This window comes from Petromyzon marinus, chromosome 2 (genome assembly GCF_048934315.1).
Source record: "Petromyzon marinus isolate PM22_M1 ecotype Great Lakes invasive population chromosome 2, UKy_Petmar_22M1.pri1.0, whole genome shotgun sequence".
In the NCBI taxonomy this organism is placed as follows: domain Eukaryota; kingdom Metazoa; phylum Chordata; class Hyperoartia; order Petromyzontiformes; family Petromyzontidae; genus Petromyzon; species Petromyzon marinus.
In genome coordinates, this window is record NC_133668.1 from 7,400,436 (window position 1) to 7,412,067 (window position 11,632).

At 48.3% G+C, this 11,632-nt stretch overlaps 1 protein-coding gene across 12 annotated transcripts in view; it reads left to right on the plus strand.

The window, feature by feature from the left end:
• Nucleotides 1–10,136, plus strand: part of POU2F2 (POU class 2 homeobox 2) — a 111,361-nt gene extending 101,225 nt beyond the window's left edge. For 11 of the 12 annotated variants that reach the window (XM_032965445.2, XM_076069247.1, XM_076069249.1 and 8 more), the window contains one exon: nucleotides 152–10,136. In XM_032965445.2, coding sequence (XP_032821336.2) covers nucleotides 152–327 — 176 coding nt within the window. In that variant the 3' untranslated portion in view covers nucleotides 328–10,136. The remainder of the gene's footprint in view (nucleotides 1–151) is intronic. The other variant, XM_076069246.1, reaches the window with a different exon arrangement.
• Nucleotides 10,137–11,632: the final 1,496 nt, after the last annotated feature.

Below are 11,632 nucleotides of genomic sequence, written 5' to 3' on the forward strand. Positions count from 1 at the left end.
AAACGAACATTTCAAATTAAACCACTACCTCTTCAGTTCTTGCGATTTCACATGCGTCCATTTTTTTAGGCGCACAATCTAAATAATACATCACGACGATGATGCCGACCCCCCCCCCCCCCCCCTTCCACTGCGTCTCCGCTCCGTACAGCGCTGCAGAGTGGGGGGACCCTGATTGACGGGAGCCTCCTGATCGGCAGCTCGGCGGGTGCCGCGGGCTCCACCCCGCTGTTCATCAGTGCTGCGGGGATCCCACTCGTCAGCACCGTGGTCACCACGCCCGCCGGCACCAGCGCGACCTCCGAGGCCACGGCGCGCGTGCAGTAGCCGCCGCGGTGACGCGCGTGGCCACTGCCTCACCCTCAACGGCCGCAGCCGGGCCTCGCCAGCGCCACGTTGGCTGCCGACCGGGCCGTGGCGATAGATGTTGAGGATGCGACTTCTGTGTAATGAGAACGATGTCAACAAACAACATCGGTGGGAGACTCGAGGAGAAACGGCGGTCGTCGTTGCTGACGGTGGAAACTTGTGTTTGTTTCCCTTACTTCGTCACCACGGCATTTGCTTTGTCCGCCCCATCATTGCCACAGCCTCTGCAAAAAACCGACTGCCGAACTACTGCCACCACAGTAGCCGGGCGAGTGCAGCCCACCATGAGACTTGATGTGAGGGGCGGAGGGACTTCAGCTGCTGCTGCTGCTGCACCAATCTCGGGACTGTAAACACGGCAGCCGTTGGCCAATTATTAACAGGTGGTGGATCAGGCTGTCGCTCAAAACGCACCGCCAGAGTGCGAGCGGCACGCGCGCCAGCCAGCCAACCGCCCTCATAAGCGTCGCAAGCCCACATGGCAGTCACACCCTCCGCCCATGGGAACCGCAGGGCAGTGCTGACCCCAGCATAACCGTGCTTCTCGCGTTAACGCCGCCGCTACTTACGTTCGTTTTCAGAAATATCTGTGGCAATGCCATGGTGCGGTGCAAGGGGCCGTGAGTGCGCTGTTAAGGTTTTGGGCAGAGCATCGTGAAGTGGAGAGGCCATTTTTCTCCACCCCGACAAGATGAGCGGTTGCTCTGGGCCCGAGTGTGGATTCTCTCCAACACACCGGTGCCCTCAAGTTGTTCATCTGCCAGTGTGCACTTCTACTGAAGTGATAAAGAGATCAACTGTATCAGAGTGTATTCGGATGAAGCCCTATGGTACAACATTTTATAGCCTCCCCTGAACACTCGTGTGATGCATCTGAACGCACACCCTTGGAGGGTCACGGAGCTTTTCAGCAAGCATCCGTATGAAAAATTTGCAGATTATCCAAAGATTATCTCTGTGTGCTCTGTGTGTGTGTGTGTGATACATGTGCGGTCAGGAGACTTGTGTGTCCAGTTGAGATTGAATTTTTGAGTAATTTGTTTTCTTTCTCCACCCGTCGTGATGCGTCCGGTTGTTGCAGACCGTGGTGCGTCTGGTTGTTGCAGACGTGGTGAAGAGTGAGGCGCAAGCAACTATGGAAGTGCACATCTAGTTTTTGCCGATTCTGTCCGTTTCGCACACAGCTCTTGTTTTTAAATGCTTGTTCCACAGTGACGTAGACATGGTTTGGATTTGCACAAGGAGGATGGGAAGCTGAAGTTGGATTTGGCATTGTAAATGGTACATGCTGCATTATGAGGCTGTTTTACATTGCCAAATACGTGTAGCGATGCCCTTTGTACGTGTACTGTATGTTGAACTTCTTAACACAGGCTTTCGTGACCAATATCCATAATAGAGGTTTTTGGGATAGATTGCGTAAATATATAAGTGTGTCGTTAAACCCGCCACCACCCGACACAGCCAACTAGTAAGGGTTGTCACGTAAACAGGACGTGGCCAATTCGTCACTAGTACAGCACACCGGTGTGTTGGAGAGCCAAGCCACAACATTTACAATCTGAGCACGACGTTTCGCCAGTAATTACAACTAGCTTGATCAGGCGACAGCCAGAATTTGCACGTTCTGTTTACGTGACAACCCTTGCAAGTTGGCTGTGTCGGGTGATGGCGGGTTTTAACGACACATTTACGTGATATAACCCAAAAACCTCTTGTGGAGGATGCTGAACTTCTTTCGCACCGTACGTAGCTAATTGTGCTAATCGGAGGTGCGGGGGAAGGAGAACAAACTAAGTCAGTTCGGAGAGCAGCCGGCTTTTAAACCTTCAGGTTTAACTTTCTGCCTTTAGGTCACAAGTTTGCAAATGTGTGCAGCAATCACTGCCTGCTGTCTCCTGCGGCCCGAGCAATAGCTTCCGCCCGATGGCTCGATGTGCTTTCTCACCCAGTACTCGTCGAGCTGCCACTTGGAACAGGCAGGGGCAGTTGGGAGAGGTGCGTGGGGGAATCGCCAGCACCGTTTAATGTTATAGAGGAGGCCTGGTCCTCAATCGGTCGGGCATTGTCGTAGGCATGGTCAGTGTGAAAGGTGTGTAGAATTTGCCAAGGGAGATGCAGCTGGGCAGTTCCAGCCACATTGAGTTGAAGACTACTAATCACTGTCTTCTCGTGTCCAACAAATCCATTGTCATCTGTGTGACGTTACTTAATACTGTACTTCCAAGGGTAAATTAGTGGCGCGCACTCATGTAATTTTGTGAATAATGATAATAAGACATTGTTAGGTAAATTAAGGTTAGTGCAGGCTGCAGTAGTCCCATTCTCTTTTGTGGATAGACACTGCTGCTTTCTCATCACAGTTCTCATTGCTCCGGTGTAGGATTTGCTTTCTATTTGCACATGAGTCCAACATTCGGGCATGTTGGTTTGGTTACATTAAGCAATGTGCATTTGGGTCAATGGATTCCTGCTCATCACTTGAACCCGGTTGTTGGGAGTGCTTGGAGTGAGACAAAGTGCAAATCTAAGAGAGCTGTCCATCATCGTCACCCCCCCCCCCCCCACTGCATGCCGTTTGTAAACAGGAAATCTTCCATGCGCGCAGCTTTAAACAAAAATATAAATGCACGTTTGGTGAGCTTTAACTGCTTTCAGCTGGCACGGGGATACGGTGCTTTGTGGTCATGCAAAAAAATATAATCTATGAACTTGATAACCAGGGTCAGAGTTCATCGAGTTGAACATATGTTCACGTGAGATGTGACTGCATGCCAAGAATAATGTTTTGATGAGGGTTCGGTAAGGTTTTGAATCGAATAAGTAATGTGGCTCGGGGCAAGTCCTCCGCGTCAAACGAGGCAGCGTTACAGGAGGTGTTTATTGTAAGAATCAGAATATTTATTTATCTCGGAGGAATCCGATGAGCCATGAAGCTCTTTTTCACATATTTTTGATGCTACTCGCGTCGATTTTTTTTATCCGTCGTCGACTTGCGACTTAGACAAAATCTGAAGGAGTCTGAACGCACGTCCCCACCTTGTCACTCGTCTGCCGCCTGCCGGCTTTCATCTGGAAGTGCTGAATTTGGGTGACGAAGCTTCTCTGCTCAGGATTCATTTCTGCATCGCACGGGGGAGTAACAGCCGATAAAGAAATTGGCCGCGCTCCTCGCAGCTGAATAAGTTTGGTAAAAGTAGAGAACTGGATCGAAACGACGACGGTCGTTTGTGTTTCAACATCGATTCAGTGGCACATGCAGCAGCGTCGAATGGTAACGTCCATTGGAGAGAGGGAGTTTTGACTCCCTTCGTTGAGGGCATTCATTTATCTCTTGAGAAGTCACACCAGGGGAGCTCCTTTTGGTGTGCAGCTGGTCATGTATATGAGATCGAAACCTAGAGGTCGAGAACGTAATGTGTCACTTGTGCCTGCTCTATTGAATTGTGGGGAGCGGTAGTGGAGCGGTTGGCGAGCCACGCTACGAACCCGGCGTTCCGAGTTTGATTCCCGTTCACGGCCAACACCAGTGACGAGTATTTGATCCGGTCCTGGGTATCCCCAAGATCAACTCTGCCTCAAATCAATACCTGGTGCGGTGTGTAAACATCGCCACTAGGAAGACAAAGGCGGCCTAGCGTGGTACTGGCAATTGCTCGTGTGCCGTGCCGGCCTTAATAGGTGCTCGCTAACAGCATTAATTGTCTTTTGGGGCTCTAATTAAATTGAGCACTGCAGTCACAGCACTTACGGACTCTTAAGAGATTTATTTTTCGCAATGCAGTCCAAATGAATGGCAGAACGGTGAGTGGGAAATGTATTTGATGCAGACCCCAGTACGCGTGGCAAAAAACCCGGGCTTTGCGCGCTTGGTCCTCCTTCCACAGAAGTTGCTACCCCCGTCCGAGTGCGACTTGTTGTTGGAGCGAGACTCCCCCCGAAGTGCTTTTTGCCCATTCAGTGCAGCGTCAGCTGGAGCTCCTGCCCGAGAGTGATGTTACAGTTCGTGGCACCCAGTGCGCACATTGCTGCACAGCGTTCGAAATGTCTCGAGATTTACGCTTTCGGCACTCAAGTCGGCCGCTTGCTTAAATGCTCTTCGTTTGCCTTCCTTGTAGCTCTTGAGTCTTTAAACAGTTTGCACTGGCGCTCCGTAGAGATGCTGTGTTGCGAGATCGGCGTTTCTCCGGACCTCAAAATACTTCGCATCATCTCCCCCTCCTGGGAATGTTGGCAGGACACCCCCCCCACCCCAACAACAACGACAACCGCCTCCTGAAAAACAGAGTCCTGTGACTCAACGGGGACTTTCCTGGATAAATAGATCTTCAGCAAGTGTGAACCCCTTCTGAGTAAGTTCTGACCACCTTTATATTTGCCCCGTCGCCTATTCAGTCCGGCGGTCGACGTGGCTCTCATCCGTGCTCCTCGCTGCCTCCGTTTCAGATGCCCCCCCCCCCCCATTCAGATGGCTGTGCTGTGGGCAACGCATTGCGCACGCAGTTGGATGATTAAGAAGAGGGAAGCAAACACGGCGACATTGTAATTTAATTTCATCGTATCTTGGGGTTTTGTAGTTTTCAAGAGGTTACGGGTTTATTACAGGTGAAATAATACTTAAAATATTGTTTAGTTTGATTTAACACGTTTTTATGGTCTTTTTTTTGTATATACTATATAGCGGTGGTAGTACTCCAGTGAATAATTACATTGTGATGTTTTTAACAAGAGTATATTGATTGATAAACGCCATTGGCTCCGCAACCTGGGTGCCAAGATCCACAATTCGGGGCCCTGGATATCCGCATTGGGCATCTTCAGGGTGAGGGCCCTAAAAAAACGTTTATTTTTAATTCGAAATATTTTATTTTATTTGCAGGGAAAGTGATGTTGGGAGCCAGTGGATTCTAAAACATTATTTTAACATGTACATTCTTTTTTTATATATATTTGTGTTACGTCCTGTACATATAGAGATATAATTCTTTTTTTTTTAAAGGTTCAATGACAGCCTGTGAAGAGATTTGTGCGCATGCGCAGATGTACGTAAACCTCTATGTGCGTCCTCTTTAAAAAGTTCTTAAGCGCTGACTTCTATTGCTAGTTACACAGTTACGATGCTTCATTCCCATTTAGCTGGGTCGACGCTTTCTTCCTAAGGCGATGCAATTGGTCACGAAAGCCGAACCTGTTTAAAGGGCACACTTTCGGCTGTGATGAGAAAAACTACGTTAGCCTTCGGACTGGCGTCACACAAGTCCGGGTCACTGCACATCGGAACTTATAAAACATAAATAATTGTCGGTGCCTGTTGTGTGCGAGATACCGATGCCCTGAGAAATAGCGTTGGAAGCCAGTTTGCATCGTCGACTCTACTTGTTCATCACCGAGTGCTTCTGAGTCCAACACCGATTGCGGATTGGCTCCAGCGGGGTTTTTATACTCTTTGGTTCTATTCGGTAAAGTCACGTAGGTAATTTTTTTTTTACCTACGTGACTTTACCGAATAGATCCAAAGAGTATGGATCCTTGCAGTCACGAAAGCTTCAAATCTAGAATCCAGCGGGGTTTTTTTTGTTGTTGCGCTCAATGTCGCCAATTCGGCGAGCGCTGTCCACAACCAGCCTTGCACGCAGCTGAACTGTGCGTGCGGCCGATGAAGACTTTTGATGTTCGAGGTGGCCAATATCATGGTGGAAATTCCCAACGGCAGTGTCCCGTTTAACAAACGGCAAAAAAAATTCGCATTCTGTTGACAAAAAAATATATATATACTTAGGTATTGCTGTTATTACGGCGTCGGTTTCTTGTACAAGGTTCCGCGACCAGTTTGCAGTATTGAGTTCACGACTTTCCGTGCGTCTACCACCCCTCACTAACTCATTACGGGGTCGGACTGGGTAAGCGCCTCCCACTGAAATGAAGCCACCCCCCCCCCCCCGCCTGCTCGAGTCGGAAATAAATTATTGGTTTCACGTGGTAATGTGTCGTTGACCACCTATGAAAACCAGATTTAGCCAGAGTACTAAAATCTATATTCTTAGCTCTTTCGCTAAAGTATATTTTATTATTTTATTGTTTCCCTTCAACGTGACTTTACCGAAAGAGCTAAGAATATGAATTACTGCAGTCACGAAAGTTTTAAATCAAAATACTAAAATCTAGTTTAATCTTAACCCAGTCTAAAATGATGAATTTATGTCCACCGATTAACTAGGCCGTGACGTGATGAGATTACTCATCGCTTATGCAGAGGCTTCCTGCATGACTAGTTGTACAGGAATCGAGTAGTTAAAATGCTCCAATTTCTGTGGAGGTAATTTTCACATGATATTGGCAATGACGCAGATACAGTGGATCTACTCCTGCGTATTGTGTCACAGGGTGTTTAATGTCCACTTTACGTTGCACAGTGCAATTTTGTAATCGCTATGTAACACGAGCAGTTCGACAAATTCAAAGACAGTTCAGTGCAACCATTTTGACTAAACCATTAATTACAATGATACAATAAAGAATATAGTACGTACACATTTAAGCAATGGGAAACATTTTTTTAATTAAAAAAAAAGGTTTATTCAAAACTGAGTTCCATTAAAAGTGTTTTACGAGTAGCTTTCTGTTGCGCTGGAACAATTTTCTTTCATGTCAAAAGGGCTAATGATGAATATGGTTAACCCAGCGCAGGTGCACGCCACATACGTCACGGAAGTTAACCTCACGTGAATACACATAGGGCCATGACGATGCAAATAAAAACAAATATTTTTGTACCGTCAGCAAGACAGACTTTCGCTTACTGTAACAGTAGCTCGTACGGCTCGGGTTTGTGCTCGTGCGCGTCCCTCTGTTGGCCAGCAAGTCGCCGGCACGCGCGCGCGCCTCCGATCTTGACCCCCTCGAACGCTCGGACCCCCATGACCTCGTGCTCGCACCTCCCCTGGGATCGAACGGGTACAGAAGAAAAGTGGCTGTGGATGTTGGAGGAGTGCACCATTTACTTAAATACCTCATCTGTCTAGAAACCAAATGTCTAGCTTGTCCCCAGTTGCACAGTTTGGGAGTTGCATTGTTTCGTGGCTTTGTGCGTTCACGCGCAGCACTGCTTCAAATCGTGATCGATGGCGAGCTCAGTTTGCTAATTAGGATGTGTGATGGGCGAACCTAGAGACGGGACCGCGATGATGAACGTGCATGGGGTTCAGGTTTAAGTTGCTGCATGGCACTGGATGTGCGTATTGCTCCCTCGCCCGAAACAAGGCGTGAATCTCGCGCACGGTTCACTTTGGAACGCTCTGCAGCGGAACGGCCTCGCACCCGCCTCGTCACTGGGATTGTTTCGCGCAGCATGTGAGAGGCGTTCGCTTCGGACCGTTCCATTTCGTGTCGGGGTGACGTGTGACGTTCCTGCCACCGGGTGTCCCGTTCCGATGTGCAGGCTCTTCCCTGCTGCTTTGACGATTGTTCCACCCCCCCCACCACCACCCCCCGTCACGTAATCACCTCTGTGGGTGCCTCTTGAATGCGATGCATAGGTGAGGTGCACGCTTGCATTCTACGAATAATAAGCGTAGCAGTTGTGACACTCAAGTCCCCTCGACCCCTCCCCGCGGTGCATCTTCAGTTCAGCTTTCCCCATTTTTTTTGTCATGTTCACCAACTGAATTGGAAATTGGATAATCGGTGGCACGCGTTTTCCATTGGTTGGTGAAGAAGCTGGACTGGTAGGTGGCTGTGTGAGTTACGCGAGGTTTCATTACCATTGGTTTCGTATGAAATGCCATTCGTTTTTATCTCATTGTAGCATTCTGTGGGATAATTGTTTAGTGTCTGAATCGGCTGAAATAAATTATCCACGATTCACGTACATTTCCCAGGTGGGTTTAATACATTTAGCAGGATAATTGTTGAGCACACGCGCTGCATCGATACTTATGGTTTACATTCTGTCCTAGACACACTTGTCCTCTTTACAACTCCTCCCTTATGGTTCCCTTATATGAACAAGTCATTTTCATATCTGAATAATTTGCATTGCATCTGGAGGAGTGGTAATGGGCGGCGGCGGGGGGGGGAGTCTTAAGGACTGGGACATGAGACAACACCCGGGACAACGTCTGGTGTCTGCCATTAACATGCTTTTGAGTTTTCACTGTGGGTCACTGTCAGCACCTCTGGCCGTGCCCAGCGTAGGTCTTGAGAGCTGCCCATCACTGCTACGTTTCACGAGGCCTCGTTCACCAGCAGCTTTCCCTAACCCCACCACTGCGCACCCGCTTGCTTGCGTGTTTGAGCCACGTAGCCCGAGGCCTCGAGGCTCGACCTGCGAATGCAGAGCCACGGGCGCGGTGTACACTCTGCTGCTGCTGCTGGCAAGGTGCCACCGTTATGTCCTACTGCAGCTGGCGGGTTCGAGCCTCTGGTCCCGGGGGGGGGGGGGGGGGGGATGCGACGACCCGCGTCTGTACGCAGAGCGTTGTTTGTATTCGTGGTTTGCGCAAACAAGTGGCGTTAAGCGTTCGCCGTCCGCGTTAGCTGCGCGGGTTCCTACGACGTCCAGTGGTTGTAGCTTCTCGAGCAGAATGTGACGTTCATCTCAAGTGCTACGTGCAACTCCGATTGTGAACTGTAACGAGACGAGCGAAATGATTTGTTTTTTGTTTTGATTCGTTTCGAAAACCAAAGAAGCATTCTTTGCCCGGAAGGATCCTCAGCTCGGGGCGTCCGTCCGGGTGCCTGAATAATAATTGTTTTTTTTTACTGAAAATTTGTAACTAAAACCAAAACTGAGTGCTGTACTGCTGTCCGTGTGAATGTGTGCACATACGACTTGTACAAACTGACCCTGTCGCCTTGCTTTATCGTACAGTGCCATTAAAACGCTTCAGCGGGTTCGATCGGCTCGCTCACTCGCTCGAGGAGCCGCCCCGTACGTCGATGCTCGTGGTGACTCCTGCATTGGTGGGATTTGCCCCCCCCCCAAATCCCTGGTGGTTTTTGTACTCTTATAACGTGTGGTGTGCTGAAGCAGCCGACGAATACTGAACACTTAAATCAATGACTACTTCACATAATTTCCCCGCTTTCCCAGGGGGTTAACGGAGGGCCCTCGATTTGCCATGATGAACTTGAAGCCTTGCCCTTCACCTCGGCATGACTTTTATTATAGCAGTGTAAAGAAACGTTCACAGAGAAAATAGAATGCAGTTTATAATTATATTACACACGCGAAATCGCTGGCGCAGTGCCAGTGGTTTGGAATTTCTCTATGTAGATTGTCCATTGAATTCTAAGTTATGTAGTTTTTTCGGGTTTGCTTAAAAAGTCTCGAGTATCATTCCTCTAAACCTACTCATACATGCCTGGTCCATGGTCCAGTTTTACTGTACGATCAGTTTTCTGCACATTCACCCGCAGATTGGTTATTAGGGTCCACCGAGCGCATCTTTTCACTGATAAATACAAAAGTTGTACCATGGAGGGGGGAGGGGATTATGCATGACATAGAGGAGTTTAATAATTACGACATGAAGTTTAAGGAGACCTTGTCTCGTGTGACGTTACATCTGACCCTGCACATGCGGTCAGGCGACACCAGGCAAAGCTGGCCCTGTTCATCTGGCCCATCGTGTAGCAGCTCCCTTCACCCTTTGACTATCACTGTTATGTTCTAATACAACCTTAATATATTGGGTTTTCTTAAATCATGTATATTTGAGATTTTGGTACTCCTGTATTTTAAGTATTAAAGGTATCTAGTAAGAGTGGCCTTGCGTTTTGCCTGCCTTCCAATGAGTGCGTATTGCCAGGTGCTTCTGTTGGTATCCTTTCCACACATCCATTACCTTGGGGGAATTGATCTGGATCCAAGTTGACTTCACTATTTAAGATTTGTCAGGACGATGGTTCTTCCGGCTGTGTACAATTTTGTTCAGTCAAAACGTGAACCACCTACAATTCAATTAACATTTCTACCTTTAGTGTTGCAAGTCATTTTTGTTTACTGCTAAATAGACACATCTATGCTCCCATGCCTTTTTAGACCGACCTAGCCGAGTTATTTGTCCCAATTACAGAACCTGTCGTGATTTGACTTGCCTCTGAGAAAAGTTTAGAGCTATGGTTGAAAAGATACATCTCCACCTGCAAGCTCCTCTTAGGAGGATCAGGGCCCACTCAAACTCAATCTGTAATAACTATGCTTGTGTGTCAACTGGGAGCCCAGTGCAGGATTAAGTGGCAGTGACTGGACAGCCACATTCACAAGTGGTTATGGCTTGAATCCTCTGGCGTCTGTAGAGAGGGTGGGGGGGCTTTAGGGAGGGAGGCTTGCTGGATGCCGTGCGGTTCGCATGGATTTTCACTCTCCTCGCAAGCAATGGTAGTGGCGGCACCGTGGGAAAAGTAATTTTCATTTGCATACATCGTCAAAACTCGTTTCACTGCCACAGTTGCATCCCGCACACCTCCACGGGAAGATTCTTCTGCTCGCGTCTGGATCGGTGCCCCAAGGAGCCCCGTGTGGAAGGTGGGAACTGCAGAGGGCCGTTTGTGGGTGGATCTCCCCAGGTGGTGCTTGGCTGTTGGTGACCGACTCCGCTCCAGCTTTGGAAGGGATTTGGCTGTTGTCTATCTGTACCAAGTCCCACGGAGTCGGAGGGGTTTGATGTTTTGGGGGATTGTACAATTTCGTTAACTTTGACACGCGACACAAAGAGAGTGACACTCCAGTGCAGGTGCCTCGGGGAAGGGTGTGCACGTATTTAGAAGGGTATTTTTGGTTGGCAAGAACTGGTTGGTTGCACTTCCCGAGCGATATAGTTATTGCATTGCATTGGCAATGGTGGCATTGACACCTGTGGTAAACAGGTTATTACGTGATAGAAAAACGACATAACTGCTCCCCCCCCCCCCCCTGTATTACATTGTATAGTCACCTAACCCATGTTATGCAGTGCATTGAGTACACGACTAATACATGACAGAGGCCTTTTTTGTGTCTGTAACATCTCAACAGTACACCCGTTAAATTGACAATGGTGGAATCTCAATCACTGGGCAACCAGAAGGCTCAGAGTCGATGAGCACCAAAACAAAGTATGGGTGTAATGAAAGATCATTCAAAAGTGAAAGTATGATCTTTCATTACACCCATACTTTGTTTATGAATGTGAAATTATGATGTTCTGGTTGACAGCGAGCCTTGACCGTACTGAAGCATATGCAATAAGAGAACTGTGATTAATTATTATATCCAGGCGAT